The sequence below is a fragment of the Sinohyriopsis cumingii genome, chromosome 4 (assembly GCF_028554795.1).
Source record: "Sinohyriopsis cumingii isolate HCF-2022 chromosome 4, ASM2855479v2, whole genome shotgun sequence".
NCBI lineage: Eukaryota > Metazoa > Mollusca > Bivalvia > Unionida > Unionidae > Sinohyriopsis > Sinohyriopsis cumingii.
The window spans coordinates 93,106,169-93,132,176 of record NC_142964.1 but is presented as its reverse complement, the minus strand read 5'-3'; the positions used below and the strand labels follow the sequence as shown (position 1 = coordinate 93,132,176).

The following is a 26,008-nucleotide window of genomic DNA, read 5'->3' as shown; positions in this document are numbered from 1 at the left end:
GTTACTACAGATTATGTACGGGGATTTAAATTTGAAAGGAATTTAGTACAGGCAATGTAAGTTAAAGAGAAATGTGTTAGATGGACACGGTTATGGTAACAAAATATCTAATATTCCATCATCATTCTCAAACTTCGATTTCAAAACAATTCTAAATTACATCAGCGATCATTTAGCAGTAATAAAATGCACCAAATCAAATGATGCTTTTGCAAGCGTTGTAAATAAAAACAGGATCATATAAGTCCTAATTAATCGACTGCCTTTTACAATTTATCTAGCTATTACAACTACAACATACTAAGCAGCCAAGTATATGATTATCTGATCGATTGCAAGTACATGTATATACAATCAGTTTAAAATCAGATATTCACTGTATTCACGTAGGACAGTGGAGATCTGATTTTAATCAGATTGATGTATATAAATTCAGTTTCTGATCGATATCAAGTACGTGTATATACAAAATAAAGAAAACCTGACATAGCCAAAAAACACACCTGCGTGTGAGAAACTACGAATATCTACAAAAATAATCGCACTTGCAACGGATGTGTATGTGAAAGTTGGCGAATTATAAGCACTATTATTAATAATAATAAAAAAATTCTGAAAAGTAAATTATGAATAACGCTACCAGGAAAATATAGATGGATGTTGTTATCTGAGGCCTGCCGAAGTTGTCTCTGTTGGACACTACGAAAATGTCACTTCGAGCCAGGGGTGGGTGGACGAAGAAGCCGTTGTTGAAGTGAATTCTAGTTCGGACAGTATCAGTGCAGTCTAAATGACAGCGTTGGGTTAGCCGTTGTGGAGGGAGATTACCGACATAATTCTACATCTATAATTTATGTTCGTATATGCTGTATATTTTCTTCTGCATTATTGATATTTTATATTTTCGGTGCGAGGAGGATGTACATTCTAGATTGCATCGTTACATTTGCCAATAAAGTTTTAAAAATGTGATATTCGCGATATTTGAATATCTTTCATATCTTCAAGTCCCAGGTGCATATTTTCAGTAATACACAAGTCAACATTCTACATTTTATGATTCCATTTCTAAGTCTCTACTGTGTTCTGACAATTCATTTGATTATATGATAATCACCATAACTTTAAAATACATAACAACCTAGAAGTTACAATCTAGCACAATGAAAGTTACCAGATGTTAGCAATGTTTCCATACCGGTAATGCAAGTTGGAATATTGTCCTGTTGTAATAATGGGGCATTATGGTAAAGACTCAGTATGACAACAGATGGGGCTGTTAGATTAATCACTGAAAAAGAACAACTACCACCAATCCAGTATATTGCAGATTATAAGAATGGAACACATAATTACGGATCTCCTATTCCACTCACAAAGCTAGCCGTATCGCAGAGAGAGAGAGAGAGAGAGAGCACTCTTTATTTATTTTTCTAGCTATCTCTGTCGAATTATATTGTCAATATGGTAATTACTTTCTTTAAAACTTACCGTTCATTGCGATCTCACCAAAATCGTTAGATATAGATACTCATGTAAACATTTATGTATAGCACGATCTAGAACACACTTTAGGTAAACATTTATGTCTAGCACGATCTAGAACACACTTCAGGTAAACATTTATGTATAGCACGACACACTTAAGGTAAACATTTATGTATAGCACGATCTAGAACACACTTCAGGTAAACATTTATGTACAGCACGATCTAGATCATACTTCAGGTAAACATTTATGTATAGCACGGTCTAGAACACACTTCAGGTAAACATTTATGTATAGCACGGTCTATAACACACTTCATGTAAACATGTATGTATAGTACGATCTAGAACACACTTCATGTAAACATTTATGTATAGTACGGTCTAGAACGCACTTCAGGTAAACATTTATGTATAGTACGGTCTAGAACGCACTTCAGGTAAACATTTATGTATAGCACGGTCTAGAACACATGTCATTGCCAGAGGGATTTAACGATTCCATCCTTCTGACCATATGTGCGTTCTGTCTGAAAATTTGGCTCTGTTTAAATTACTGGTTTTAAATTCACCAGACTGATTTCATAAGAGGAGTAAAGAGTTATCGCTTGTTGACCATGGAATTCGTGACAATACTGAGTATTTTTGTTTAGTCAAGTCCCCCCCATATATATATATATATATATATATATATATATATATATATATATATATATATATATATATATATATATATATATATATATATATATATATATATATATATATATATATATATATATATATATATATATATATATATATATATATATATATATATATATATATATATATATATGTGTGTGTGTGTGTGTGTGTGTGTGTGTGTGTGTGTGTGTGTGTGTGTGTGTGTATGTGTGTGTGTGTTTATTTCTGAGATTCCATTCGTTTTCGATATCAAATAAAGAAATATTGAATAAAAGGGTAGGAATCTGCGATAGAGATCAAAAGTAGTTGCTGAGAGAGCATTCGCTGGTACTCAGACTACCATGATTCCTTAAGATATTTAGTTTATTTAATTTAAATTTATTTCGTTTTATTGTGTGCATTTCTTGTAAACCGCAATTGTAACAAAAAATGGTGTCTTGGTTCTTCTTTTGCACATCCTCTCTTGACAAATTACTGAATACAAAATATCGTTTGTTGTTCTTGTTGTCTTAATGGACCCACCCACTCCCAAGTTTGTGAAATAGTAAGGACCGAAACATTCTTCGCTGAAACAATGTTTGGCTTATATAAGCTATTTTGTTAAGCGCTGGAGTTGCCACATCAACGATCGTTAATAAAATTTGATTTCTAAAAGTAAATACCTTGCTAAATATAAAACGTTGATAAATTATGCATGATTATTGTATTACTGCGTAAGAGGTAAGATTTCTTTTAACAGTCGTGAACAAATAATACTATATATATATATATATATATATATATATATATATATATATATATATATATATATATATATATATATATATATATATATATATATATATATATATATATATATATATATATATATATATATATATATATATATATATATATATATATATATGTGTGTGTGTGTGTGTGTGTGTGTGTGTGTGTGTGTGTGTGTGTGTGTTCATTTGTTCTCATAAACTGTTTTCTGAATTAAAAAGCCCAACCAGACAAACTGTCACATGTTACTTTCTTATGAAGTTATTTACTTTGTAAGTCCCACATGTATATGACGAATAGTTTTGTTTGAAATGGCTGATTCGGAGTATGTATGAGCACGTGGATTTAAATGGCATTTTTGCAAGGCTAGCACAAGCTTATAAAAATAAAATCTTAGGTTTCGGACCAAACAATGCATTAAACGCCTTTGAAGTATTGTTGTAATGCTGACCATGTTTTCCAGCAAGGGGACATTTTACTAAAATATGTCACTCATTTCACTCACATGTGTATCGAAAGGCTACAAAATACCCACTTATTTTTACATGATGGGTTTCCTGTTGAAGAGCTGGTACAGGGGGTGCGTTGCAGAAAGGATATGCTCGTGACGTCTGCAGATTGGCCACAGCCCGAGTGACTGTAAAAGCCAGCCGACAGTCCAAATGGCGCCCACCTATGCGGAAAAAGCCGCAATTAATTATTAAAACTTAAATGCGGAAGAACACAACGAAATGCATGAAGAAATATGAAAACTTCAGCAACAGATTAGACATGAAGCGTCAATAAGGGACACAATGGAACAAAATGCAAAAGAGATAGTGGAAAAGGGCGAAGAAATAAGGGACAAAGGCCCCCCAGATAGGGTTTACCATAAGCAAATGGCAAATCTAAATATGACGGCAATAATGGACGACTCACAACAAACCCCTGAGTGAGGAAATTAGTTAACTCTAAAAAACAAAAACAAAACCACGGGGAGAGGGTGTACACCTTTGAAAGACCAAATTACTACCAGGAATAGATTCCAATTGTTGATGTGTTATGTATATTTGATTTACTTGTATCTGATTTAACGTATATTTATTTCAATTTAATTGTTTGTCAGTTTTTAAAAAAAAATCATTACATAATATTGTAACGTAAATGTATTCAATAGAGATGATACTTTTTTTAGAAAATAGTTTGACCTTGACTGTTCGTTTTATAAACACCAGGTGCTGATCTAACTTTTAACCTTGTTTCAAAATTTGTCGCAATCCCGTAAACAAGTTCTATCTTTATTTTAAAATGATTGGTTGTTGTCAAGGTCATGATGGGACTTCGTATTTAAGATGTAAACAACTTTTTTTTCTTAGAGTAAAATGATTGGTTTTCGTCAGGGCCACACTGGGTAGACGTGATCTTTAACAAGTATTTAATTTCTATGAGCTTCCAGAACATGCTCACGTGACTCCCTTGTTTACGTTTTAGACGACCATATAACCTCTGTTTTGGAGAATTATTCTCACTAGAAGCTGGGCTGTTAAACTGGAAGTTGTATGTTGTGCTGTTTGGAATTATTTCAAATTACTTGGATTCAAAAGGAATAATTCTGTTATTTTTTGGGAAAATACATTTGCTCATGTGAGATTCTTAATTAAAGACAGTTCTTATAAGAAATTTATTTTGATTTCCAAAACCGGAGTGACAATTCTTGTTTCTACAAGGAACTGTAGACTTCAACACTACAGATTGCAGCATACGTCATCGTCTTCCATATTGGATTCTTCGTCGTGATTTTGAACTTGAAATCAGTTGAACATTTTGTTATTAGGACTTCAAAAATGTTATTCTTGGATTATTTTGGATTTGATTCTATAAAACCGTAAGATCATTTTTTTAAATTTAATTTTGCAGAATTTTTCCAGGGAAATAAATTATTGTATTTTTTAAAGCTTGTTGTTTCCATTCTTTCTTGTGTTACTGTTTATTCGAGCCTAAACACGTGACATAAGAGATGGAGGAAGAGAGTATGACGGAGGAGGAGTCGCTCCAAATGGAACAGGGGGCGGTAGATCTGATTGGCTTAAAGCCATTAACATCGACCCAGGTGCCCACATTAAGAGAAAAGAGAAAAATGACGAGATTCCTGTCGATCTCGTCGCATAGCGATACCACACCGACAGAGGACGCACAAGTACAACAAGATAAGGAAGTTGAAACCCAACAAAAAAGAGAGAGGGGAAACAACCATAAGGATTTACAGGACATATATAGTGAGGAAGACAATGAAATAAAAACGACAACGACAATGATGATGACCAAAATGACGATGATGAAAATGAAGAAAATAGGTAAATGACCAAACGGAAACGGACACAGAAATGGACACGGAACAAGAGACAGGAATATCACAGGCAAAAGACAAAATTGAAAGTAATGAAACTTACGATGACTTTGACAACGTAACTGAAGGGGGTGGGGGCTGGTGCTCCCTGGAACATAACTTATCAAAATTAACAATTTACAAAACTCTAACGAGCAAATTTAATATAAAATATAGGTAAAACATAAACAGGAATGCGGCAACCTGATGGGAAACAAAAATGGCAGGAACAATCTTCCGGATAGCGTCAATTAAAACACACGGAATAAATAGGGAGAAAATACTTAGATTTATAGGCTTAACAGATTAAGATGTTATACTGGTTCAAGAAACACATAACAACTTCTCTAAGGATTTAATAATAATGATGTAGAGGATAAAATGGATGCAATAGTCATTTTAAACAACTATAAAAAATAGAAATGCAACCGTTTTCCTTTCACTTTGAAATTCTTAATTAAAGGCAATATTTCGGAATAATAATTAAAGATTTAGAAAGAAATAACACCAGGATGCAGAAAAGCTTGAGGGGAAATTTGATATCAATTCTGTCCTCACACACAAATCTACAACATACAAATAAATATAGCACAACACATAGGACATAAGAGACCCTTAGGGCAAAGGTCACTTGAAACTAACAAGGGAAGGGAAGTCGGCAAGGTAATAGAAGCCTAGGTCGAATGAACAATCCTTTAGAATACACTAGGAACAAAAATAACCCATACAAAATTAAACGAAAAAATATATAATTTTTGATAAAAGTTCTATTTTTTTATATAAAAAAGCCGCACACACGTATCTTGGGGGAAACAGAAACATGAAAACGCTTTTTATTTTTTTTATTTTTGGGGGGAAATTGGGTGAGGGACATCTGTCTGGTGCCACCCCACCCCACCCCAAATAAAGGCTTCAATATGTAAAGATGAGAGAGAGAGAGAGAGAGAGAGGGAGAGAGAGAGACTGGTTTTAAGACAGATCTATAGCTTGGAGGACTGGAAAGTGTTAAACTTTTAAAAAGGTCATATTTATTTTAAACTCTCTTGGTAACTAATTCCAATAAGATCGTTAATTTGAAGAAGAAAAAAAACAGCACCCCCACAAAAGAAACAAGCAAAAAGAAACCCAAAGCAAACACAAACAAATATGCAAAAATAATAGCAATAAGCAGGACAAAAATAAAAAAAATAAAAAGTAAAAAAAAAAAAAAAACCATGGGTAAGAAAACCAGAGATTATGCTGGGACTTGTAAATAGACTGGCCCTGTCGGCTTTGCAGTCGCCAGAGGTTTTTAAGGGCAGTTCACCGGCTATGTACATGCTGTTGCTGGAAATTATCGCAATACTAATATTGTTGTTATCTGTGGTGGTGACCCTGAGGCTGATGTAAAAAGAAATTTTTTGTGATTGATGTAGACCAACAAATATTTCACCGCCTTTTTTGTGTGGACATTTTTGGTCAGTAATATCAGGAAAAAAGGCGGAGAACTACTTGCTGGTCTTTGGGGGACGGTACAAAAGCCACAGAAGTGCATTTTTGTGGGGAGTGATACATGTTCTATATCAGAAGTTGGTCGGATTCGGTGGGGATATCGTGCAGCGATAGTGTTGTGGCTTTTCGAGTCGAGGACGACGATAATGGTGTTAGAATTGCCTGAGTGGAGGAGAGAAAGTTAACAGGTTGCAAAGGTTTTGGTGGGAGTCTATTCCTTAAACTGTAGTTAAGCGGAGTGACACCTAACCTTATTATATTTTTCACTAACTGGACAATATAATGGTCATTTTGGGGTGGTGGTGGTGTCTTATGTAGCGAGTGGTGTTACTTCTGCGGTGGAAATAAATATATTTCTCTATTAATTTAGTCGTAGTATAGAGATCAAATCATAATCCCATCTATATATCTTTCATCTCAACTGCAAAACACTTTTTGAAACCAAATTAAACGCCATTTCAACTTTTGACAGAATATCACCATAGTTTGACAAAGCAAAATAGTTTTCCTTTAGAAATCTAATAGCTCCGTCACTAAAATAGCACCGTGTCTTCTAATACAAGCCAGAGTCCTGTTGAAGCTGCATACAGGTAAAACGTCAGAAATCAGTCCATCCTTTTTTAAATTTTTTTTTCCAAACGCCGTGTTCACAATAAGCCCCCGAATAAATCCAGGGAACCCCGTCAACATGATCCAAATCATGCCCCATGTTTGCTAAAGCCGGTATTGATATGAATTTTTAAAAATAATTTTGGATCTATTTATTTATATTCTTATATCCAAACATACAGTTTATTTTGTTTCTGCGCTCTGTGCTGATGTGCCGTAATACCCAAATTCATCATCACAATTATTTGTAACAGTACTATAATTTCCACTCTTCTAAATCGGCACGATTGTGAGAGCGAAACCTTTCCAAATGCATAACTAATAAATTTTGAAACAGACTACAGGGAAGTGGGCAAAAATGTCATTTGCCGGCCAGCGTCGAGACATGATTACTTTAGACATTGCTTGTTTGCAGTGTAACGCCGTTCGCTGTACTATAACCTTCTAAAAGAACAATGATTCAAACTTCAAACTGTTGGCATTTAGCATAAAACAGCAAAAACATCCACTCACACCATGCAGTATATATCGAGAGTAGAAAGAAAGAAAGAAAGAAAGAAATGAAAACATGCATTGTCACATTGTTCGAGTCGTCTCGGACACATTATGCATGGATAAGTATGTGATATACATGTTCCAAAAAGACATGTGACTCGCTGGTTTTGACCGTGAAATTAACTTATTTATTTACCGATTTCATAGAGTGTACATGTCATACACGGCCCAGTTTGATATCATTTGCATTCGACAAGAATGAATCGCTGTTAATGTTGATTTTTATTTCAGTGTATCAGTTATGTTTCTTACTGAGGTCTGCATACGTGTGCTATTTTCAGGAAATAAAAGCACTACAAACTATTCCCTTTTTCTTGTCAAAGTTGTGTTTTGCTAAGTAATAAGCTTGGAATAATTATCTTTAAAAAATAAAACTTGTTGTATCATTGCGTGAAACAGGTATTTAGATTGCTGATTTTCATTGTCTGGGTCAAATGACACCCTTGTAAATGAAAATCGGATCAAAACTATTGGTTGTGGGTTGGGAGACAATGCATATTTAAATAACGACTCTCCTTCGCCTATATTATAATTCCAGGTGTTCATGTATTAATCACAGGAGTAGATTGGGTGCTTATAATTCTTTGTCGTCATCATAATCGTCTTGTACATCTCCACTCCCACTAAACGTCATTGATCCCACGCCCAGTTCAATAATGAATCAATGATCCTTACCTATGTTTTTCTTTATCATAGTTTGGGTAAACATATGAGTTACAGGTGACTAGATTTTTCTGCCCATGCCATATTCTGCCCAATCCCGGAGACAGCCGATAACGAACTCGGTTCATTAAAGATTATACCCATGCAAATCTAATTTAAAAATCATGACTGTCACGGTCGGATCATTTCTGACTCGGCCCATAACAAAGTCTGCCCCTTACAGATTCGGTCCGTACAAATGTCACTTTAATTAAACTGTCATGGTCAGGCCCACAAACAACGCTGTATTTGTTATTACTGAACAATAAATAGCTCAGATTAAATTAAATATTACTTTTGTTCTAAAAATTGAATACTATTATATCTTAGAAAATTATATATAGTATTATTAAAAGTATATGCCGTCGGATCTATCGAACCGATTTTCAGGACAGGTAGATTTTGTTTAATTTATTTTCTTCAAATCAAATGCAGCTCTATTGTGGCATCACAGCGCACGACATTAAATCGTGTTTGTAGTGGATTAAAACCTTTAGGTTGACCTATTGTAAAAATGTACCCATGCTTTAGCTTTTATTTTTGTCGTATGTATTATCAGGACGTCTAAATAATAATCTTCTATGGGATATAGATGTATGAGACTCGAAATAAAGTGAATAATTAAAGACTAACCTTTTTTTTTTTTTTTTCTAAACGTTCACTGAAGTATGAATATAAGACATTAACATTCTTTTTAATGAACTAATCATTTAGAATAATCAGCTTGCAAATAGTTTACACAGGTTAAAGTTCAAATGCGATTGTAGGAAAACGTAGTGCCAGTTGGGCGGGACTAAAGTATATTCGTTTCGTCTCATACAGTAATGAACTCAACAAAATCCATAAGGGAAAGACCGATCAGATTGCTGGAAATTATAATGACCAAAAAAAAAAAGTTAATTACTAACCAGTTAAAGGCATGTGTAATCAAATTCTATAAAATTACACCCATTACTGAAATAGTCGGTACTGATTGACTATACATCCTGTATGACTTGTACTTGAACTGGAAAATAACAGTCATACACAGATGGCCTGAATAGTGTTACGTATATTTGATTTAATTTATATTTTATTTAATTTAATTGTTTTTAAGTTTTAAAATCTTTTTATTTTTAATTTCATTATTTGTAAAAATAATGTAGTTTTGTTTACTAGGAACTTGGTATTTTTTTCAGAAAATAGTTTGACCCGGACTCTTCAGTTGTAAACACCTAAAGCTGACCTATTTCCCGACCTTGATTTCAGCAATCACTGGAGACAAGTAAACAACTTTATATTTTTTATCTTATTCTTAGAGTAAAATTATTGGTTTTTGTCAAGGTCATATTGGAACTATGTGCTTTTAGACGTTAATACTTCTCGAAGATTCTGGAAAGTTGACCCTCATCCGGGAATCTGTTTTGTGTTTCACGTTACTGTATAATCTTTGTTTACAGAGATATTAGTCAGTCGGGGCTTTACACTGGAAAGTGTCAGTCGGAGTTACAATTTAATTTGTATTCAAATTATTTGGATTCTAAAGGATATATTTTTTTTCTCCCCTGGAAGTATTAGAGTGCTCATACAGAATTCTTGGACAAAGACATTTATTTAAATTTTATTCGGAATTCAAACACCGGAATATTGTTGTTTGTGGCTTTAAAAAGGACTGTATACACCAGTTCTATACTGACTACAGTATACGTCATCGCCTTTCACTTTGTATGTTTCGTCGGGACTCGAACTTTAATTCATTAGAGCATTTCATTACTAGGACTTCTAAAATTTACTTCGTGGATTATTCTTGGATTATTTTTGGATTTGATTCTTAAAACCGTAAGTTCTTATTTTGTAATTTTTACAGAGCTTTTGTCAGGGAAATAAATTTTTTGTTAAATTTTTCAAAGCTTGTTGGTTTCACTCTTTCTTTTGTTACTATTTGTGCGTAACATAAGAATATAATTTTTAAAAAAAACACTGTCAGAGGTTATATGATGTGAAATCACCACTCCTTATGGTGTTTTGGTTAAAATTATGTAAAAGATGATCGACTACAGTGTTCTTGCCAGGGTCGAGCAAACAATAAAATAAAATAAGAAATTAATGGATGCAATAACATAGATCTGTGCAGAGATAAATAATAGTACAACACTAGCGTCCGTATCTAAAATATAACCATTTAATGAATTACAAAAAGAATTTTTTTTTTAATCTGACGTTTGGTTGATTCTCCGTCTGTTAGAAATACAGCTACAAAATTAATGCGAAATTCAAGTAGTCGTTGTGTTTCATGATATAATCGAGTGCCTAATTGGACTCAGATTGCCGGCATGTCAGCATCACCTGGTTTCTCCCGGTCTTTACTAAGCCACTGTTGGTGATATTTCGGCGTTGCAATATATCTTTGGAAGATTTGAATAAACTTACAATTATATTCTAAGTGATAAATTTATAATATAAACGAAATGGACGAAAGTGACTGTCACCATGAAAATCCATCTCTCTCTCTGTCTGTCTGTCTGTTTCTCTCTGTCTCTCTGTCTCTGTCTCTGTCTGTCTCTCTCTTTGGGTTATCAACCGTCTTAGTTGTAGACTGCGCTATTTTCCACTGTGCACTACTAGTTTTCATTCAAAGAAATATAATACCCAGCCTAAATACGCGTCAGGTTTTTTTCTTCTCCTAGGATCAAACAGTAATCACATTCTTTTTACGTCAGATATCGTATGTCATAATTCAACAGAACTAAGCTACCTGATGCTGATACACAAACAAACTATTTAAACGTGAATTTATGTCTTTTCTAGCGGCTATCGCATTCCTAACTGGAACTATGGCATAATTAGACCTCTTAGATAAACCATTACATCACGCTGTGGACAATAAATTACTGAACTAAGTAAGTCGACGCACGTTTCACTAACACCATCGATTCTCGGTTGAAAAGAATTCAGAATTTAATTACACAAACGAATTAATAGATTTCACTCATTGTCCGAACTATGTTCCTTTGCTAATTAGCGATTCATTAATATACATCTCCAGACATGGAATAAAAAAAACAATTTTCAGCATGCATGATACAAACTATTTAAGACAGATAATTTACTTCTCACAATTCGCATCAAAAGAAATGCACGAAATTTGTAGAATACGTGATTCAAGACAAATAAATTAAATCTCACATTGCTTATCAGAGAAATGTATGAAACTGCAACACTAAATGATTTTTATTACATTCGGGACAGATGAATGTACGATTATTTTCTGAATTCAAGGAAAATTGAGGCATGAATTTAAAACTAATAAATTCAACAAATAATTACAACTTACAGCAATGTTTAATTATGTGATTGAGATAATACAATTGTGCCTATCAGCAGAGAAGTCTTTCCGTCTCTTTTCTGGTTCTCGATGTCTCAAATGTCCAGACTCCATGTACCTAAGATAATTTATTTAACGAGATAAATTACTTATGATTTTACTCGAAGTCCCTCAGACTTCCCCTTCGGTAGAAAACCTGGACTGCCTAATATCACGAGGGAAAATACTTAAAACTTGAATGTCGTCTGGGAACATGACCCCTTGTTTAGCTTAGCCAATTATGATTACTTTCTCTAACCGCCCAAATATTTTAATACTCCAATCGAATTCAGAATAATTTTCTCTTGACCTCCTTTATTAATAACCATTCTGGAAAATATCATTCAATGACACCTATTTCAAATGGCCCAAGGTTTCCCAAAAAATTTCTCTGGCTCGTCTACACTTTGTCACTTTCGGCTATTGGACCTTACGTTAACATTGGCCTCTTCCATCTGTCTGACTGTTATTGAACAGACTCTAATTATAATTCACTTAAGCCTCCAAAACAAGACAGGTTATCTATTCCAAGCTGCCAAGTCATAGCGAGCCTAGCACATACGTAAATCTTAATAGTTAGATGTCATTCTAACCACGATATAATGTACTGTAAACTTATTCTAAAAAATTTTGCACCATTATAAACACATACAAAGGTTTTAAAAATATCTGTTGAATGACCGCGGTCAAAGGACATTACTTCCACATTACTATTATGTACATTGTGGACTGATAGGCCGAGTACGTAATGGACCGATCATTCTCTAACAAGGTGAAACTTAATTTTGATCTACATCAAGTTATATCTATTCTGAATTTAAAATATCATCAACACCTGACTAAACTGAAAATGAAATACTAAGTTTCGAGGTGAGGTTTTGTTTTTAAGTATGCAACGGGCGGATCCATTTCTAATAGAAGGTTAAACGGGTAAGTTTGCTATATATCAAGTAATATCTATAACTAAGTTAAAATGTCATCAACAACTGATTAAATTGAAAAGGAAAATGTTATTAAGTTCGAAGATGAGTTATGCTTTAGAAAAAAAAACACACAAAAAAAAACAACAACCCCCCCCAAAAAAAAAACAAACACATACACGAATCAGACGACAAATCTTGTACGATTGTAAGTGGTTAACAGCGACCCAGCAGAGCGCATTTAATAGCTACATCAATCAAATAATTTCTGTGTCATGACGAATTGGTGATTTGACAAATAAATAAACCGACATTGTTTGCTATTTATTGTTAGTATCACAAACGTATCTAAAATTTAACCTCTATGAAAAAGAATCGAAACATTTTGTCTTTATTTTATAAATTTAATGGTAACTAGTTTCAGCCATATAAACTGGCAAAGGAAAAAAAATCGGTTGATTATACTGAAATATGTAAGAAACAAATTATTACATGTTTATCGGCAGGTGCTTTTGTTGATTATCACCAGGTAAAATATTAATAAACCGGAAATAATAAAAACGACAATAAATACCCTTTTCCTTCGAGCTATGCCTAAGTATAAATAATGCATCCTTTTTCTGACGATATCTCAGTTTTTATCAATCATATTTTAAATATAAATTATCGGAGTAGAGAAGAAAATTGTTTTCTTTTTTCCATTGGTATAATCTTTATAAATTTTCAGATATTAATTTAGAATTTGGAGTTGTACAAAAGTATATTTCCCACCTCACTTAGAATGATGTTACAATAAACTTCAGTCGCCAACCTACGTAAATAAATATGTGATTTATGTCCCGAGGGTACGATAACCTTTACTATCAACACTGATCTCAGGGTTTAACAGGCCACTGTCGACATTATTTGCGTATCGAGATGAATCAATTGAGTTTCCAAACCCCTTATGTTAGGAGCAGCTAATATTATCGTATGAAGAAATTTGATACTTTTTATATTTATTTTATAGAGTTTTTAATCTTTCTTTCCGAGAGTGGAAATTAAGCGCTGAATCAAGAAGGGAAAAAAAAAAAAAAAAAAAAAAAATCGATACCTCTTTGGCGAAGTTGTTGCACCACTGAAAATTATCTGCTGGTATTTCCCCCAGCTAATGGCTATCTTTACCTTATGAATATTCTAATTTGCACATGCATGTCTGACGTCACAACCAAGATGGCGGCTGGCACTTGCCCGAGATGACTACCAACCGTAAATTTGTTTGACACAGTGAACGATGTGGGAACAGGGATGATTGTGCGTTTAATTTGGATTATAATTAACGTTATTCGGACGGAATTATGTCCCTGTTATGTGTTTGTGGTAAGTTCATGCAGAAAGTTCTACCATAGTTCTCTCGGACCGATTCGTTTGGCTGTCATAAATGTCAACCGCAGTTATAATTGTTTTTTTTTTTTTTTATATATATATTTATGACAGACGAATTCTTTACGGAATTACCATACAGTTCTCTTTGAGTTCATATTGTATGCTCAAAAGTCATAGAGGAACGTTACGTTCTATTTATGAAAGAGTGAAACAGCATACCGTCTGATTTCTAGTTTAAAATACTGGTGTATTTTATTTACAAGCTTTTCAGTCGTTCAGTACAGACCATTGTTTTCGTTAGTCGGGGAAATATAAATCAGATGTAAAAAAAATAATTGAAAACTGTACTTGTCTATGTCAAAAATTTAATTGCCGCACTTGACAAAGAGCAAAGGTAACAAAATGAAAGAATGAATGATAATACATCATAGGTCAAAAATGATACATAGGTCTAAAATGATAGAAGTTGGTGATGAAGATCCCCTTTGGCTTCCATCAACTCGGTTTAATTCACTATAACTACGGCTGTTCACGGGAGATGGTTGGTCTGACCTCAGTCACATCACAGCCAGCCTAAATCAAATGCAATCTGAAATACCCTTCCTTCAAAAACTAGGTTTAACTGAGCAATTTTACAAATTATCATCAGTGGAGAGGCCGAGTTTGGTGCTTTATGGCATCAGGACAGAGGCAGTCACAGGAATGGAGCAGAATAGACCAAAACAAGTGGTTACAAAGTGGGCTTCATTCATCTGTTAATTAATTAATTAATTGCACACATATTAAAGATAGAAAACTGTTTGCATTAATGCTTTCATTATATTTTATTTGATAATTGAAAAGAATCGTAGAGGCCTTTGACTATTCACACATTTCATAATTAAGGAATCAAGCTTTAAAAGAAACTGAAAATTTGAAGTAATCTTGATTTGATGGCATTCACATACAGCAAAGCAATCAATAGCTGCATGTCATTGTTCAGGTGAATATTAAATGGATGCTTTGCAATGCATAGTTTGAAAACAGCAAGTAATCAGTGATTCTATTCACATGAATACAAAATGAAAAGTTATTTCTGTATAATTATTTATATTTTTGTATTTAGTTTAATACTTGAATTAAATATTGTATACATACAACTTGTATAAATGTAGTTCTGTTCTGTTCAGTGATTACCTCCATTTCATTGATTCAATCCATTCAAGTTTTAGAGCTACATTTTGATTAGTTTTTGTATGTTGGTACTGAAGTGACATTTATATACCTAACATAAAAACAGACTTTTTGAAGCTGAAGGTTTTACATGTTGGAAAAGAATGCCAGAAATATTAATTGGTTGATTTATACACTGATATAAGAAATTGAATAGTCATACTTAATTCATGTATTGCACCCATTACATTAAAAGAATTTGAAATGGTTAGAAATAATGAAGCGCTGAAGCCAGAAATGAAAGTTACATTGCCCAGTCTTCATAATTGCTTTTGGAAGGGTTGCATGGTTGACCTAATTGAATTTGTTTGTGTTTGGTTTGGTGCTGTATGGCACAGCAACACAAATAGGTTCTATAGTGATGAGGCAATTGAAGTAAAGTTCCTTGCCAAGGACACGCCATGGTAGCTGACCGAGGATGGTCTGGCTGTAGGATTCGAATCCACATCCATTTGGTTGTGAGTCCACAATGCTAACCAATAAGCTACTCTGGTTTTCCCCAGTTGAATTGCACAAACTGCCTAAATAGAATTTGCGATAATAAAGTGCACTTCATTCCAGTCATGTGTGTGTGTGTATTATTGACAAATAATTGTTCATTGTATTTCATTTTGTTCACTGACTCACAACATTTATGTTTCAATAACAAGTTAAAATTTCATTAAAAAAAGAAACGGAAAGAAATAGACATCACATATAATGTTGGTATTGCAGGTGTATATGGTCATATGGATATAATGTCTTGTCTCCCCACCTCCCTAACCAGCAAAATGGATTTAAGCCTCCTCAGTGCTCAAAGCCCCTCTAAGTCTAATGCAGACACCTTCCATATTCTAAGTGAGTTACAGATTTGACTTGTGTAATGTGCCTTATAAAACCTTTCTGTTATTCTGAGGTTCGTCAGAGACATTGGTAAGTTAGTAATATTCATCCTTCCAGGGCAATCAGCTTTGAAAATGTGGATGCCCTGTAGATATTCTGTTTGCCTTTTACTGCAGCTTTTCCAAGAGTAACTTAATCAAAATTATACAGTAACTTTTTTCAAACATATGCCAACTTTTATATGTAGCTCACAGAAAATAATGTTAGTAAAAGCTGCATTACACTTATTTAATCTATCTGAAAAATAAAAACAAATAAGAGATGATAAAACAATTGCCTTTTATGACAGTGTGTCTTGTTGACAATCAGCTTTCTAGTAGTTGTCAGCCCTTATTCAGTAGCTTCATGTGTTAGTTGGAGTTTACAATTGATGATGTTGTTAATCAGATGCTATTAACCTGATGTCGAAACTATTGGATAATTGTACACTTTTCATGTTGGATTTTCCTTTAGCTAATACCCTGCAAACCAATGTAGTACTGTATGTAACAACAATTGTGATTGGTTTGATTCTTTAATTCATTATCCCTTGCATACTACATTTTTGTGTCAGGAGATTGTACCCTTATTCTAAGCTGCGTGGTTTCATTATAATTCATGATACACAAAACAGGTGGTATTACAGAAAAAAGTGAAAGATGTAGTTCTTCAGTGTTACCAAGTAATGTAGATTTTCTACTCCTGTTGAAATATACAGTGAAAAAAACCATAGTTTTTGAGACCATAGTTGTTTTAGGTAATAAATTACAAGTTCCAGAACTGGCTTTTGTGTACAGAGTTGACACTTCATGCCATTCAGTCTGGTTCAGTTAGCACATAGACTTATGAGTCTTTTCTCCTATCATAGCCATATGTCCCTGTTTAGATGATTCGAAAGATGCAGACAGAGTTGGAGCTGCCATTGCAACATCCCATGGCACCATTAGGAGCAGGTTACTGGATAAAGCCTAAATTTTTTATGCAGAAGTTGCAGAGGTTTGAACTAATTTGAAACCTGTCAAAATATGTTTCAAAATGTTTTCAGATTCACTTTCCACATTGAAAGCCTTGAAGAAGCTTAACTCTGACAACCCATTAATTAGGGTTGAATTGATATACCTGTGCCATGTATCAATATGACTCATGAGGCACAGCCTACAATACAATACATTATCAATGCACATGTCAACTTGATGTTCATTTTATCTTTAGAAAGTCTGTTAGTGGTATGGTGGTACCATTTTATGTGTGGACATATTGGTTGTATTTCCAGTATGTAGATTACTAATAGACAGACTTATCATTTGTTTGTAGGCCATTCCCATCTTCGACAAGATTTTTAAAACAAATTCCAGACTACCTGTTGGCTCTCTGTGATTTTTATTCAACTTTTTAGACCATTTCAGGCCGCTTCGTTTGGCCAGATGGAGGACTCCTCTTGGTCACCACGCCCCTTGTTTTGCTACCTATTTTGTTTTTACTTATATCTTGAAGGCATTATGATGTTATCTTCACAACACAAGAAGTAGTGCAATTTCCTTGTGCAAGGACAGTTGACCTCTAGAACAAGTCAGTGGGAGTGGAGATGACTAACAACCAAATCCTTCATACTGTAGATGCAAGAGCTGCAGTCACATACACTAATTTCTGTCAGTGGAAAGGAAATTATTGACAATGTCCATACTTCTTCAGCAAGTTAACAAGATGACCATAACTTGTGCAGTTTGGAATCTGCCTCCTTGCTGATTATGTGCCAATTTTCTTTTTCTTCCCTTCTCAGTCACTGATTGCATATATCAATTTATAAGGAACATTTGAGACTTGATTCCATGCATGATTTAAGTACTTTATAGATCATTTAGTCACTCCTTTTGCAAAAAGTTTCTCTGCTGCTTTGTATCTATTTGGATTGATTTTGGATGCCAGTACTTCAAGTGTGTCAATGCAGGGAATAAGCTACGGTTAAATCTGATTTGGGGTTATTGTTTTACTCTGGACTGGAAGAAACAATAGGTTGGACTCCACAAATATTACATACTTTCTATCAGAGTGACAGGTGTAAGGTGAAGTTATTAGCATTTGCAACATGCACTTTGGAGTAGAATAAAGCAGAGCACCAACATAACCACTCATCAGAATTTAGTGTAACATATTTCTTTCCATGACACATGTGTATCTATTAAATTTGATCCAAGCAGACATGATGTGAACAGAGAAACTTTACATAAAAGAGGTTTCTAAATGATAAAAGACCTTAAATCATACATGGGAAACAAAATTGGAATGTCTTTATGTTGATACATGTTATCAGTGACTCTGCATTGATGACAGGATACAAAATTTACCATGGAAGTGGGTGGGGGGGGGCGGGGCAGAATTTTTGAACCAAGTGAGTTACCTTGTGTTAATTGTAAAAGATGAGTTTTTTTTTAAATTAGTGCGTATGGCTGTCATAGATGAATTGTCAGTTTAAAGAGTAAAAAGGCAGTAGATATTCATGACTGTAAGATTAAAGTACCTTTTTGAAGTATCATTTTGCATTTATTTTTCACCTCTTGTAATAATGTGGAAAAAGTATAAATACACTGTTACATTGATTAATTGTTTCTGCCCTTTCATTAATATCCCATAATTTTATCAAACCCTCTGGCAAAATTATTTGTTGTCTGATAGCCATTTTGGTACACAGGGCAATGAAATAGCAGATAAAGCCATCAAAGCCTTGAAGGCACCCACCTCAAAATGGAAGATTACATATACTGACTTCAAAATATAAAAATCAGCATGGTTGTCTGTCTTGGCAAAATATGCAGAATGAAAACTCCAAACACTTAATAACATAAACATGCTATTGGTGAGTGGCATCCCTTGTGTAGGACAAATTGGAGAGATGAAGTATTGTGCCAGTTGCATATTGGACATATATACCTGCCTTGTGCATACTTCCGGAAGGGTGAACCATGACCTGAATGCATACCATGCCAGTGTTCACTGACAGTGCAACACATTCTTGTCAAGTGTGTTCATTTCCACCATGTGGGAAGTAAGTACTTTGAGGCTAAGAAAAAATGTCTTTCCTGTTGCACTGGTTTTAAAATTAGGGTAGGTAGGTGTTTATTTTAAACATTTATAATTAATGTGATTTGTTTTCTTTTTCTTTCTTTTTACCAAGGGGAAAAGGGGCAGTGAGAAACAGGGATGGTCTGCTGACTGGAAACACACACATTTTTTTGTTTGGTCTGATGTAAAGTAGTTAAAGAATTTAGCATGTACCACCTGAGAAAATCTTGGGTTTTTTGAGGGAATGTAGTTTATAAAATTTTTAAGTGTTTTATAGATTTAACATATGTTACCTTTATATGTTATTTTGTATATAAATTTTACAGAAATTTAAAATCTTTCTCTTTTTTAATTTATCTTGTACTAATGTTTGCATTATTTGGAATGATTTATCTTTATAATTTGTGTGCAGTTCTTTCCTGCATTTTCAAACTTACCACTCGTGTGTAGAGATGCTATAAGAAGTACTACATGCACATAAATACAGCTTTACCCTTTTATAAAGTGCATTGTTATAGCATGATTCTGGATATAATGCACAGTATTTAAGGTAAAATATTTACTGCAGAATACTGGTTGTTTGTCTGTTGCCTTTTGGTCAGTGGTGAAATCCGAAACTATCCGAATGCCTGTGACATCTTCCTTCCCCGTACTTGTCTGTTTGTCAGAATCTGCTAACAATTGTTGAATTTTCTCTAGTATATCACAAACTGAATGAAGTGTGTTGAGCTGTTTTGAAAACTGATCTATTCTTGATTATGGCTGGTGTAAGTTGGAAATTAGGATACAAAATTATGACAGACAGGGTTTGAACTACCGAGGGATGCAGACTTATGTCTTCCCCTGTGTTATATTGTTACAGGTTGGACCCCCAGCTCTCTATTCATTGATGGATACTCAAAATTTTCTTTGTAATGAGCCCTTGTGGCCATTACAGGTTCACTTACGGTTTCAAACTCATTTTATAAAGAAACATTGCAAACATTGCAGTTAATATATTCATTTAAATTTTTTTATAGAACATACTCTTCACTGATTACTATATATTTATTTTTAAAAAAATTACTATTTATATATTGATGTTATAATTTGAAACAGAAGCTGGTATATTTTCGTCATCAAATATACAGTAGGCCTAACTTAAAGATATCTTGCTCAGGAAAGGGTTAATGGTCAGTTAGCTATTAAGACACATGTCCATGAATGTGCAGGAGTTTGTTGGCATAATTAGTATAAATACCACATAAATACATTTAGCCTTTGGCTACAACACATGGCCAGAACTTCTGGCAAGGGAGCGTCTCAAAATTCATAAACTACTGCTAGTCATTTTATGTCAACAAATCACAGAGCAAAGTCATTTTCACTTTCCTGCAAAGTCGTTTTCGCTTTCTAACAGAAAAAGGCGAAGTTTTCCTTTTTCAGTTGACTTAGTCGCCTACTTCACCTGGTAGTGTGGTCCTTGCTGTATTGTGACCTGCAATTGTATAAAAAAATGTGTTTTTTCACTTGCTGACTTGAGTGTTGATAATTAAATAAACACACTCCAATCAGATCGTCCACACGTTTTGATATAACATGTGGTTAATAAATTACGTGCTATTATATTGCTTGTTTTCAAATTGTATGTAGCAATCACAGTTTGTTGATGGCTGTACATATTAAGCAAATTGATTTCAGCTTTGGACAGGGAGTTTTTTTTATTTCAGAATAAAAGGCAACATCAATTATTGGCTCATTAGAAGCTATAACATTTGTCAAATACAACTTATAAAAATGACTGCATTTTATTAGTTTACCATAACACATTTAACTGCAAGATATCAGTTTGTATTTGTTGCACATTTTACAGTGCATGTATTATGGAGGCACCATGAAGCAAGTGTAGTTGAGTGGAGATATTAGCCAGCATAAAAAGATTTTCTAAGTCAGTAGATACATTCATTAATTTATTTCAACCATTATTGAAAATACATGTACACCTAGCCAAATACATGTACAGCGCATGTATATTGTATGCTGACATCGTAAATTAAAAATGTGAGCAATTAGTTATCATGAAAACTCATTAATCTGGTCTTATTTACTGGGAATGAAAGTGTCTGGATCAATGAGGTTCCAGTGTACGTCAAAAAGTAGGATGAGTTTGAGACTTGGAGTAAAAGGGGGTCGGAACACAAAAATCATGGGTTGAAGAAGCAAAAAAAAAAGAGAAAAAAATTCATTTTTACCCATCTCATATGCAGCAAAATAGCCAGTAAAAATCATCTTTTATACTGCAAAACCAAAATCTTTCTGAAACAGATGTGGTTAGATTCAATCAGAAGTGACAAGAAAAACATGTTTCTGACCCCTTTTTCTGTTGAAAGCGAAAATTATCTCCCAGGGAAAATGAGTTAAACTTGTCATTTGTCATATTCCTTGAGCTAAATTTACCCAGCAGAACAACTGTCACATAGTCTACACTCATTTCCTCAATATACCAATGAGAAAGCATACAGTTGGATCATAAGCATTCTGTGTGGATGGCTGGTGATGATAAATATGACTACATTATGTTGGTGTGTTGAGAGAAGATGAACATTTTTGAGTCTTGTTTCTTGAGGGGTTCACTCTGAGGGGCTCCTAGAATGGACTGTGATTAATTTATTAGATAATGACAAGTCAAAACCTGTGAATTAGTGTGGCCTCTTACATAAAATTGTGATATTAATCACTTAACACAGAGCTGTCAATGGAAATAATTCAGGCACCTGCTGTAGGTTCCCAGGGGATAATTTAATGATTAAATATCTGTAGCTTGAAAATAGTTGAAATTAATTTAAAATTTTTGAACATAATCATTTTTTAATGATAATTTTGGTTTCCAATACAGGCTTTCATATTGGAAAAAAATGAGAGCCTGTCCTTGATTTTGAGTTGTCCCTTGATCATGTGCAGCAGGTTTTTTTTTATACCTGCGGTTTATTTATTCATGTATCTGCATGATGTTTATAGATTTATTAGTCAGTCAGTTGCTTCTAACAACTATTATGGTATTAGCTCTCTTTGCATTCTATGAGGATTTAATGCAATGCAAAACTGTTGCAGAACCAAGGTGAGTAAGGGAACTGAGTTAAACATCTCTGTGATTAAAGCCAAAACAAAAAATTTGATTCCTTTCGACCTACCATCCCTGTTCTTCTTTGCCGACCCTAGCACTCATGCCTCCCTCCCCATTTAAAATAAAATAAAAAATTCTCGAAATTAATTTGTTCATCTAATTGACTAATTGAGCTGGTTTAGCCAAGTACTTGAAGGGCTTAGTACATTATATATACTAATCAGTATGACCATCTTTGCTAGCCAAGGTTCCGATAACCCTATCTACATCCTGTCCGATTGAATAGCTATATTGGTGCTTTGTGCTAGCGGCATCTATTGGATTTAATGTGTTGCCTCCTTTAGTATATAATGCCAACTAACCAATAACATGGTGCATTGTACATCGGCTAAAAAACAGTGGAGGCAATTGACCTAAAAAGGATACTTTGTTAGTTTGACATTGAAAGTATGACTATGTACCAGAGGGAAGCCATTACAGGTGTATTTGAGTGAAAGGTATTTGTGCAAATACAGGCCAGCAGTGGAAAATGTTTATTTATCAGTCCATTCAAGTTGTGTGCACCCCCGTAACTCGATCATGTAAGAACAGTTTTCAAACTTGAACAACTTAATTTACCGCATCCAATGAAATTCAGAGACCCGAAGCACAGAAATGTCTGTTCGATACACCAAGGTGTAGATACGTTTTCTGAACCTTGGCTAGCAAAGATGCACCTACCTTAATTTTAAAACTATTGACATAGGAAATACATTCTTTTTTGGGCCTAAGATAAAATTGTATCCAAGAAAGAGAAAACTCCCTTTGTCTGACAGGCAGAATAAAAAAGAAATATGAGAGTTTATTCATTAATGATGTCTGAAAATATTAAAGAAGTTTAAGGTGTTAATAACCAGGTAAATTTGGAGATATGTAAGTCAATAAGTTGAACATGATAATATGTTATTTTTTTTGGTGGTAATTCAAGTTTATCTAGAATCAGGTCAGATAAGATTTCTTCTGAATAAAATGAATCAGTTCATGGCTGCTATTTTCTTTCTTTTGCTTTCTTTGGGGAATGAAATTCTGATTCATGTGATAAAAGTAAAACCAGTCATGAAAGACCACCTGTCTTGACAGATCAGGTCGTCAGAGCCCAAGAATAACCACTTGATAGTGTTTTTCATTTATACTTATATGAAAATCACAAGTTTGATTTGCTGTTTTCCTTATTTGTAGAATGTTATAAATAGGATTAAAACAAATTGTTGCTCTTAAAGTTTTTATTTTAATGTTAAATTTAAAAGCAATATTTTGCTTTAATAATTATCTAAAGCTGACTTGGTAAATATATTACTTTTTTCAGTTAGGAGAAATAATAGATATCTCTGAATTTTTTACAACTTTTTCTGTAGCTGGGGCTTTGCTCCCCCTACCACTGTTTCTGCTTGGGTCCACTTCATTTCTTAGGGAATGCCCTGAGAATGGGAAACAGTATTATTTTGATTCTCTACTTTTCAATGTTTGCCTATAATTATTGTTATCTTTTTCTTTATGAATGAACTATCCCTTGCTCACATACATCTACAGGGTAATGCATAAGTTAAAAAAATATATTGAGTAGTGCCTGTGCGAATTGTTTTGCAATTAATCTAAGCTCAGGGGATTAGCAATTTCATCTTATAGAAACGAATAATTACAGAGTATTTTAATCCATTAGTTCATATAGCCACTAATTCTGTTGATATATGAAGTGTGTCTTTTTTTATAAAGTATGATACATCTCCTGTACTAAGTAATTATAAAACTTAAATCTTTCATTTTTACCGATTGATTTAAAAAGACCCATAGCTTCTCCAGCTTCATTTCTGTTTTTAATTTTGATCAAACAAAAGATGGCAGTTTTTAGGAGCATTCAGAAAGCTAAATGAATCCAAGTCCACTGAATGGTCTTCCAACAAATCATGATGAAATACAGACATGAATTGGCATGAATAGACGTACCGTATGTACTCATTTATAAGATGAGTCCAACTGCAGACTGCACAGACCCAGGTCTGCCATCGTGTAATGTACTGGCAGACCTGGGCCTGTGTGATTTCCTAGGAGTAATCAGTAGAACGAACAACATAGACCCTGATCTGCAGGTGCATGGTGCTACAGCAGATTAGGATCTTTGTTGTTAACAGTTTGACTTGACTAAGTACAAACAGAGATCCCAGGAGTATTTAGCAAGTACATATATGCTACAAATTTTTCAGATACGATGCCTGAACATGCAGTAATTGTGAGTTGTTCGAAATCATGTTAGACATGAGCCCTGTAAAGCAGAATGTGTCAAAAGTACAAGGAGAAACTGTTTAAAGCTTTATATGCATCTCACACTTCTGAACATGAACTTTGCTGTTGAACTGTGCCTTTGCAGCCATGAGTTGTTTTTTCATCTTGGTGCAAGAAAGTGCCTTTAATAGTACCTAAAATATGATTGTTGCGATTGATTTTAAACTCTCTGAAACAAATACACCCCCCATTTGACTGAATATAGCCCAATCATTATTACACAAGCAAAATGCAATTAATTTAATTAGCTGGCAGAATGTTTTACCGATTTTGATAGCTTGGGAACCAATCAGAACATATGATCGATAATCAGAAAATGTAAAAATACAAGAAAAGATGAAATCTTCAGCAAAACACTACTGTATTTATTTGCATAAAATGGATTAAAATTTTGAATGAATAGGGGACACAACTATTTACTTTGGGGTGGGGAATTTTCTTTAGAGACAGGATATTTTTTCCTTCTTTCATTGCAAGATAATTCCCCTTTTTTCTGAGTTAATACTTTGGATATAATAAGATTTGTTTGGGCTGTAAACCAGATTAAAAATATTTGTTCAAGCTGTTTGAGAGCCCAATCAAAAAACAACCAAAACCCAATCTGTCTGCCCCCCCCCAAAAAAAACCCCAAACAAACAATTAAATGGTTGGTATTTAAAACCAGGCATAACTTTTGTCTGAAGTATAACTTGCCTGGTACTAGGTGCAGCTTTACCTCAGGATATAAGCAGACTATTGCTTTGAGAAAGTCAAATAAAATGTTTGGTAGTAAATGTCCCTCATTTTTTGTCTCAGCTACCAGTACACAATCTTGTTGGGCAAATAAACACATAAAATGATCTAATTTAAAGTATTTTTAGCTGTACAGGTTATAGACCAGGAAACCTTATGGCATTGTCTTGTCTCCATTGCCTGTCATCCTTTGTCCATCTATTACCACAGGTTTGTTATAGCTACTCTTAAACTACTAGGACTTTATATTCACAGTCATTCCAAGGTATAGTCAGTTGTAAATAAAATAAGGTGCTGCTTGTACATTCAATGTGGCTGTCACAGCAGCCATCTTGAAACTCTTATCATCACTATTCCTTCTGAATGGATGGTCATATAAACAATAGGTCATCCCTGGGAGAGTTCTTATGATGTCTGTTTGGTTC

At 34.0% G+C, this 26,008-nt stretch overlaps 1 protein-coding gene across 2 annotated transcripts in view; it reads left to right on the top strand.

Annotated features, from left to right (window-relative positions):
* The first annotated feature begins 14,053 nt into the window (after positions 1-14,053).
* Positions 14,054-26,008, top strand: part of LOC149801686 (protein unc-13 homolog B-like) — a 271,956-nt gene continuing 260,001 nt past the window's right edge. Inside the window, exon 1 of one of the 2 annotated variants that reach the window (XM_089955953.1) lies at positions 14,054-14,290. In XM_089955953.1, coding sequence (XP_089812079.1) covers positions 14,269-14,290 — 22 coding nt within the window. In that variant the 5' untranslated portion in view covers positions 14,054-14,268. The remainder of the gene's footprint in view (positions 14,291-26,008) is intronic. The other variant, XM_089955954.1, reaches the window with a different exon arrangement.